Source organism: Myxine glutinosa, chromosome 10 (assembly GCF_964187855.1).
Source record: "Myxine glutinosa chromosome 10, kmMyxGlut1.1, whole genome shotgun sequence".
Classification (NCBI taxonomy): Eukaryota; Metazoa; Chordata; class Myxini; order Myxiniformes; family Myxinidae; genus Myxine; species Myxine glutinosa.
The window spans coordinates 35,260,477-35,269,701 of NC_136270.1; the positions used below are offsets into that span (position 1 = coordinate 35,260,477).

Below are 9,225 nucleotides of genomic sequence, written 5' to 3' on the forward strand. Positions count from 1 at the left end.
TAGCGCGCATACTCCCGCCGTGGGTTTAGTTGGAATAATACGTTTTGTTTAACATCTTCTCTCCCCAAAACAATAAATGAAAAAGAAAGTAGGCCCTAACTGTCAGAGAATTTATTTTGATATATCTCGGAATTAGAGGAGGAAAACATCATTTAAGAATAAGAATAAAATAAAAGCTTTAATGCAGTAAAACAGAAAAAAAAATTCCCCAAAAAATTCCTGGATCCGGAATAATATCCTGAGCTTCACCAAAAACTAATCAATTCTTCCTTATCCCAGGGGCAATCATCCCACCAACCTTCATCCAAATCCGTTCAGAACTTTTCCAGATATCTTGTTCACAAACACACGAACACACGCACGGACGGACACGATCGAATGCGTTACTCCCTGGCGGGAGTAAATATGCCAGGGGGAAAGTGACGTCGCTAATTAACGTGTTTTAGAGCTCGAGGTTGGAAAAACATGAAAATTGCTTGGATTATCAATGACAATGAAATCAAGACCAGGTTGACAGATTAATAAGTGGCCGCCCACCCTGCTACCTGTTATGACGATGTGTGTGTGTGTGTGTGTGTGTGTGTGTGTGTGTGTGTGTGTGTGTGTGTGTGTGTGTGTGTGTGTCTGCCCATCCAGCGTTTGGCAAAAGAGAAGGTTAACTCGGTTGCGGTTATAGGAACACAATCAACTGGAATTGTGATGGGATCAGATTGCATCGAGCAAAGCCCGAGTCGCATTGAACCCAAGGTGGCCATCCTCCTTTCAATTAGGGGCCTCGGTATTGCACGTCCCTGCCAGCACAGCAGTCCAGTGGCAAGACCCCCCGACATATGCTCGAGTGTAATTAGCAGCGACATGTGAAAAAGCTTTGATGTGCATCTGTGACGTACAAGGTGCGGGCAGATGAGCCGCTTTAAAAGCCAAAGCTGGATTAGCCTCCTGTAATTGAACCACTGGAAAAGTGTCCCGAGCGCAGGTACACCTGCAACCTCGACTCGGCGCTCTCCTGGTCCTGCAGGAAGACTACGACAGGTGGTCTCCGAGAGATGGCATCAGCTTCCCAGACACGACAGCTACTGAGATACATAAAGAAAGAAATGAAGAATGAAGACAAAATGCCGGCGGTGCTCAGCAACACCGTCAGATCCTTGGACGTTCAGAATATGACGGGGAATCACTTCTGGCAGCAGGATTCCGGTACGATGTCCGACAACCTTGACTCCTGCTCGCCCGATGACACGACCTCCCCGACATCGTCGCCATCACCCGATTCCTGCCCAAGTCTCTATCAACGATTCTATGGCTGTTACACCGAGCATCAGAACCTGCAGGAGACTTCGCAGCATCAAACTATAGAGGCTCACAGGTAAGCTGGAACAACACTTGCATCCACAGTGGAAGTTGAGGAAGACACCAATGACCACACGAAGGAGTTTAGTAGTTACACCTTCACCAAAATCTGGAACATAATCTTTCGTTTTCATCAGATACACTCATCTTCAGATGCTTCCACATGCCCGCGATAGCTCACCTTTTCCTCTTGAAGGACACACCGTGGGATGTTTAACGTCCACCGACTAATGCTGCCTGATGTTTGACATCCGCACGGGATGCCCGTTTGACATCCCTCCGAGGGACGGACGGCAAACAAATCGATGCTTCGACCTGCGTGCGAAACGTAAGGATGACAGTTTATAGCTGGGTCGAGATTCGAGCCCAGGCTAGATGGCTCAGAGGTGCGTGTGCATACCCGTAGACGAGTGTGCACACCTGTAGACGAGTGTGCGTACCGGTAGACGAGTGTGCATACGCGTAGACGAGTGTGCATACCCGTAGACGTGTGTGCATACCGGTAGACGAGTGTGCATACCCGTAGACGAGTGTGCATACCTGCAGACGAGTGTGCATACACGTGGACGAGTGTGCATACCTATAGACGAGTGTGCATACCCGTAGACGAGTGTGCACACCTGTAGACGAGTGCTCCTCAACTCGTTTCGGTCCACCAGTGGTATTTACACAGGTATTTTTAACATGGACAATTTATTGTATACTGCTTACACTATGCGTGTCTTTGTGTAACTGATGTAATAAAATCTCCATTGATTTCATTTTGACCTGACAATTATGTTGGGAAATGCATTTTCAACAAGAACATCACTCAGTAGAGAGCATACCTCCACCTGGTTGGCCATAACACTCAATGGTGAAGAATCACTTAAAAAATTCTTCTAGCCGGATCCGGATCTCCACCAAAATCCAATTGATTCGGTCTTGTCACACATCCAACCTATCCACCAAGTTTCGTCCAAATCCATCCATAACCTTTTGAGATATCCTGCTATGTATCGTTTTTGGCCCCATCTCCCAATGGTGAAGCATCACTTAAAAAATTAAATAATTCTCATATCCGAATCCATATTCGGATCTTCACCAAAATTGAATCGAATCGTCCTAGTCACACACACAAGCTGTCCAACAAGTTTCGTCCAAATCCGTCCACAACTATTTGAGATATCCTGCTATGTATCGTTTTTGGCCTGATCTCCCAATAGTGAAGAATCACTTAAATAATTAAATACTTCTCATATCCGAAACCATATTCAGATCTTCACCAAACTCGAATGCATTCTTCCTTGTCACACACACAACCTCTCCACCAAATATCGTCCGAATCGGTCCACAACTTTTTGAGATATCCTGCTATGTATCGTTTTTGGCCCGATCTCCCAATGGTGAAGAATCACTTAAATAATTAAATACTTCTCATATCCGAATCCATATTCAGATCTTCACCAAACTCGAATGCATTCTTCCTTGTCACACACACAACCTCTCCACCAAATATCGTCCGAATCGGTCCACAACTTTTTGAGATATCCTGCTATGTATCGTTTTTGGCCCGATCTCCCAATGGTGAAGAATCACTTAAATAATTAAATAATTCCCATATCCGAATCCATATTCAGATCTTCACCAAAATCGAATAGATTCTTCCTTGTCACACACACAACCTGTCCACCAAATATCGTCCGAATCTGTCCACCACTTTTGGAGATATCCTGCTATGTATCGTTTTTGGCCCGATCTCCCAATGGTGAAGAATCACTTAAATAATTAAATAATTCCCATATCCGAATCCATATTCAGATCTTCACCAAAATCGAATAGATTCTTCCTTGTCACACACACAACCTGTCCAACAAATTTCGTCCAAATCCATCCATAACCTTTTGAGATATCCTGCTATGTATCGTTTTTGGCCCGATCTCCCAATGGTGAAGAATCACTTAAATAATTAAATACTTCTCATATCCGAATCCATATTCAGATCTTCACCAAACTCGAATGCATTCTTCCTTGTCACACACACAACCTCTCCACGAAATATCGTCCGAATCGGTCCACAACTTTTTGAGATATCCTGCTATGTATCGTTTTTGGCCCGATCTCCCAATGGTGAAGAATCACTTAAAAAATTCTTCTAGCCGGATCCGGATCTCCACCAAAATCCAATTGATTCGGTCTTGTCACACATCCAACCTATCCACCAAGTTTCGTCCAAATCCATCCATAACCTTTTGAGATATCCTGCTATGTATCGTTTTTGGCCTGATCTCCCAATAGTGAAGAATCACTTAAATAATTAAATACTTCTCATATCCGAAACCATATTCAGATCTTCACCAAACTCGAATGCATTCTTCCTTGTCACACACACAACCTCTCCACCAAATATCGTCCGAATCGGTCCACAACTTTTTGAGATATCCTGCTATGTATCGTTTTTGGCCCGATCTCCCAATGGTGAAGAATCACTTAAATAATTAAATACTTCTCATATCCGAATCCATATTCAGATCTTCACCAAACTCGAATGCATTCTTCCTTGTCACACACACAACCTCTCCACCAAATATCGTCCGAATCGGTCCACAACTTTTTGAGATATCCTGCTATGTATCGTTTTTGGCCCGATCTCCCAATGGTGAAGAATCACTTAAATAATTAAATAATTCCCATATCCGAATCCATATTCAGATCTTCACCAAAATCGAATAGATTCTTCCTTGTCACACACACAACCTGTCCAACAAATTTCGTCCAAATCCATCCATAACCTTTTGAGATATCCTGCTATGTATCGTTTTTGGCCCCATCTCCCAATGGTGAAGAATCACTTCAAAAATTAAATAACTATCATATCCGAATCCATATTCAGATCTTCACCAAAATCGAATCGAATCGTCCTTGTCACACACCCAACCTCTCCACCAAATATCGTCCGAATCTGTCCACCACTTTTTGAGATATCCTGTTCACAAACAGACAGATCTTTGGTGGAGCAGATAAATATAAATGATACGATGGATCGATTACTCAAAGGTAGTTGGCTTTGCATGGACATGATTACAATGCACTACTTATTTGAACGGCCCCAATTATTCCCACCTTTTCATTGGGTTCGCCGGTGAAGGTCGTTGTTTTTTTTGGTATTCAGATTTTCAGGAATCTACCTGATGTTCGACAGGAACCGATTTCGGCAGGACTTTGTAATTTGTTTTGGAGTGCCGTCCATAGCCCACCTACTCATTGCAAAAGACCCCGTGGGATCTTCAACATCCACCAACAATTAGTGCTGCCATGGGGTTCCTTTCGGAATCACATGTATTGTGAAGCACCAGGATGACCGTTTATGGGTGGGTAGAGGTTCATGAAGTTTAACGATGTCCTCACGGTCCTTTGCATGCAGGCGCGTACCTTGGCGGGTCCGAGGAATGGTTCGCCAGCGCAGCATCAAAAACGAGCGCGAGAAGCTTCGGATGCAGAAGCTCACCAAGACCATGCAATGGTTGCGCCAGCACCTTCCTCCACGCCTCGCCGCGCCCAACCAGAGTCTCAGCAAGATTCAGACCCTGCGCCTCAGCATTCGGTACATCCACGAACTCACGGGTCTGCTTCAGGTGCCGCAGCCTCAGGAGCAAACGGCGAGGGTCTTCGACCCGAGACTGGTTCACAATGGACCCGCGGTGGCCGGCCATCCTCTGTCAAGACCGTTTTCGATGGAAAATGGTCCGTCGTGGGTTCTCGACACGATGACACAGCAACCTGCACCCGTTAACCCAATCGCACGCAGGTGAGGAATGCTTACCTTATACAAATAAGTTTCTATCATCATAAACAAATGCCTCCTGTGTATGTAATCGATGCTTGTTTTATGAGTTATTGTGAATATCGTTTCCTGCAGTGTTTTCCAAAACCCTTTTTGTATTTGAATTTGAGGCCTACAAATGGGTGTGCAGTGAGTGGGTGGATGTAAGAGATCCTTAGGTGATACTTCTTCCGCCGAATGACAGATGCAAGTCTTGCTCTACATATACAGTGGAATGTATTCTTTTTCTATTCACAAAAAGACTCCCGTTGCCCGACGTAATTGATGACGTCATAATTACGCTTTTCCTGGATTTTGAGAAGTCGACATTCGGTCGCTGCATCACAGGTGTCCACAGTACGCACAGTTGCCAAACCTCCCGATTTTTGCCTACTTGAACAGCCATACCGATTTTATTGCCCAACAATAGTGAAAAATACTTCGTTCACAGAATGATATATGTCAAAGTTTTTGATAGGTTTCCATGTTGCGACAAGCTGTCTGTCTACGGCTGTAAATTCATTAGGAAACTAGAACATCACTCAGTAGAGAGCACACCTCCACCTGCTTGGCCATATCACTCAATGGTGAAGAATCACTTAAAACTTCTACTAGCTGGACCCGGATCTTCACCAAAATCGAATTGATTCTTCTTTGTCAGACACCCAAACGGTCCACCAAGTTTCGTCCAAATCCGTCCATAACCTTTTGACATATCCTTCTTAATGTTGGTTTTAGCCCTATCACTCAATGGTGAAGAATCACTTAGATAATTAAATAATTCTCATATCCAAATCCATATTCAGATCTTCACCAAAATCGAATCGATTCTTCCTTGTCGCACGCCCAACCGGTCCACCAAGTTTCGTCCAAATCCGTCTATAATTTTTTGACATATCCTGCTAAGTATCGTTTTTGGCCCTATCTCCCAATGGTGAAGAATCACTTCGATAATTAAATAATTCTCATATCCAAATCCATATTCAGATCACTAAAATCGAATCGAATGGTCCTTGTCAGACACCCAAACGGTCCACCAGGTTTCGTCCAAATCCTCCATAACTTTTTGAGATATCCTGCTAAGTATCGTTTTTGGCCGCATCTCCCAATGGTGAAGAATCACTTAAAAAATTCTCGTTGCCGAATCCGGATCTTCACCAAAATCGAATCGTTTTGTCCTTGTCACATACACGACCTCTCTAGCAAATGTCGTCCGAATCCGTCCACAACTTTCTGAGATATTTTGTTCACAGACAGACAGACAGACAGGGGTGAAAACATAACCTCCATCTACCTTTGGTGACGCAGGTAAAAATGATTTTGCATTAAAGTGTCTAAGAATGTACAAATTTAAGGTTAAAGTTACATTTCCCTACCCGAGGAGAGGGCATCCCTTTCACACCAGACCCCTGAGATCACATTGATCCTTCGCACCACAAATCCCTTCCATCCTGCATCTTTCTTCTCTCTCAATTTTGGTAACTATGAGGACGTCACATCCAGAGTCCGTCACATCCGTAAACCATCCAGGTTTACGTGTCAATTGATATTTCCCACCTGTCGGTCACACTGACCCCAATCACGATTCCCATCCAACTGCTAGCTCTTCGGAAAGGTGAAACTTTCTTCAAACAATTTCATTTCGCAGCATTTATTAGACTGTGATTACACATCTCTGTAAAAATGGCCAGTGTTCGTGAACTCACCGAACACGGTGGCGATTCCCAGAAACGCCATCGTAATTTATTTTTCAGTTCACGAGTACATGTGACGAGCAAGAACGTGTTTTTTGTTTTTTTAAAAAGTTGAACATGTATAATTGTGTAGCCCTCATTCCGAGAACTATTTGAAGGCCCTCGTAATAATTACCTCCGCCATCAAAGATGAATGGAGGTTATGTTTTCACCCCTGTCTGTCTGTCTGTCTGTCCGTTTGTGAACAAAATATCTCAAAAGGTTGTGGACGGATTTGTAAGAAACTTGGTGGACCGGTTGTGCGTGTGACAAGGAAGAATCGATTCAATATTGGTGAAAATCCGGATCCGGCTTATACAGTTTCTTAAGTGATTCTTCACTATTGGGAGATATGGCCAAAAACGATACTTAGCAGGATATCTCAAAAAGTTATTGATGGATTTGGACGAAACTTGGTGGACCGGTTGGGCGTGTGACAAGCAAGAATCGATTCAATATTGGTGAAAATCCGGATCCGGCTTATACAGTTTCTTAAGTGATTCTTCACTATTGGGAGATATGGCCAAAAACGATACTTAGCAGGATATCTCAAAAAATTATGGACGGATTGGGACGAAACGTGGTGGACCGTTTGGGTGTCCGACAAGGACAAACAGATTCGATTTTGGTGATTATCTGAATACGGATTCGGATATGAGAATTTTTTTTTTTAAAGTGATTCTTCACCATTGGGAGATACGGCCAAAAACGATACATAGCAGGATATCTGAAAAAGTTGTGGACGGATTTGGACGAAACTTGGTGGACCGGTTGGGTGTCCGACAAGGAAGAATCGATTAGATTTTGGTGAAGATCTGAATATGCATTCGGATATGAGAATTTAATTTTTAAAGTGATTCTTCACCACTGGGAGATACGGCCAAAAACGATAAATAGCAGGACATCTCAAAAAGTTATGGACGGATTTGGACGAAACTTGTTGGACAGGTTGTGTGTGTGACGAGGAAGAATCGATTCAATATTGGTGAAAATCCGGATCCGGCTGGTAGAATTTTTAAAGTCCTTCTTCACCATTGAGTGGTATGGCCAACCAGGCGAGCGTTTGCTCTCTACTGAGTGCCATTCTAGTTGTCACTTGTAATGTCAATGTTCATATAATAATTGCGGTTTTTGTTTTGCATTGTAATATATTTTGGTTTAATCATCGGTCTCAACAGCCACTAGACACTTCGAAATTGGGAGGAATGACAACCGAGGCAGATGATTGCAAATGCAAAAAAGGGTTGAGAGACAGCCTGGAAACATGCTGTTCATGGAAACACCTGCGAGTTCTTGAATGTCAGCTCAACTACTGGTTCTCAGTTCAATAATTAACGATAGACCATTCAATCGTAGAATACGTGTCACCGCGACCGTGTTGACAAAACAGCGATTCATTTTCGTTTGTCTTTTTCCAGGAATGAAAACTGCGGCTACGAGATGCCTGCGATGGGAAAGAAATGCCTCATCTCCTCCTGCAGGCTGCTGGAAAGCCAAAACTATGCCTTAGAAGAAATGGTGTTGTAGATTGTACATTTAACACAGAATGTTATGCACCTGAACACAACATATTTGCATTACTAAATTAGCCAGCTTATAAGAGAGCGAAAGTTAGATAAGGTGGACTTTGTACTTGTATATCAGCTGCAATTGTATATAATAAATATATAATTAATCGTTTGATTATTTGTGCTTATTATGCGATATGTTTTGCCAAGGTGTGAGATGCTGGCGAAAAGTGAAATGCTGGGTAGGAAACCGGTGTACAGTGTTAATACAAGGCTGTCAAGTTAATAGGTAAAGGCACTTTATCCCTCTTATTGGACCATGAAACAGATCACAACAAATCCAACAAGGTTTTGCAGACAACTACTGGTTTGCACAAAGCAAAGAAAGACATAAGGCATCTTCTCTCCATTCGACAGTAAAAAGGAAATGGTGCTACTGTGGCACAAGCCTCGAAATGGCACAATCCGCCACAGAATGCTTGCCCCTAGCGCTCATCAGGGCAGGGGACGTATTGTGCAATTTCAGATGAGGATTGTTACCTAAAATGACTCACAAAGCTTCTAAAATAAGCCAAAAATAATTGGGAAAGTACCTGAGAGAAAGTGGTGTACCTATGCAGAACAAAATAATTGTAGAACTTTCTGATTAACTCGTCCAGAAAGTTGTCGTCTTGCAGCCCATTCAGAAAAAAAAAAACTCCCAAATACGTGGGCCCGTGCAAGGCCTGTGGACGGGCATGTTCTACCTGACCTCCCCAATCATCCCTGTCAGTGAGTGGACTTTGAACCTTGTGGGATTACATCATGTGAACATGGTGGGCTTAGTGATTTA

The 9,225-nt window shown here is 43.2% G+C and overlaps 1 protein-coding gene across 1 annotated transcript; it reads left to right on the plus strand.

Moving 5' to 3' along the window:
* Positions 1-1,084: 1,084 nt before the first annotated feature.
* Positions 1,085-8,482, plus strand: LOC137433660 (uncharacterized). The gene is made up of 3 exons (XM_068125939.2): positions 1,085-1,366; positions 4,754-5,137; positions 8,304-8,482. Exons 1-3 carry the CDS (start codon positions 1,098-1,100, stop codon positions 8,410-8,412), a joined length of 762 nt encoding a protein of 253 aa, XP_067982040.2. The 5' UTR covers positions 1,085-1,097; the 3' UTR covers positions 8,413-8,482.
* Positions 8,483-9,225: the final 743 nt, after the last annotated feature.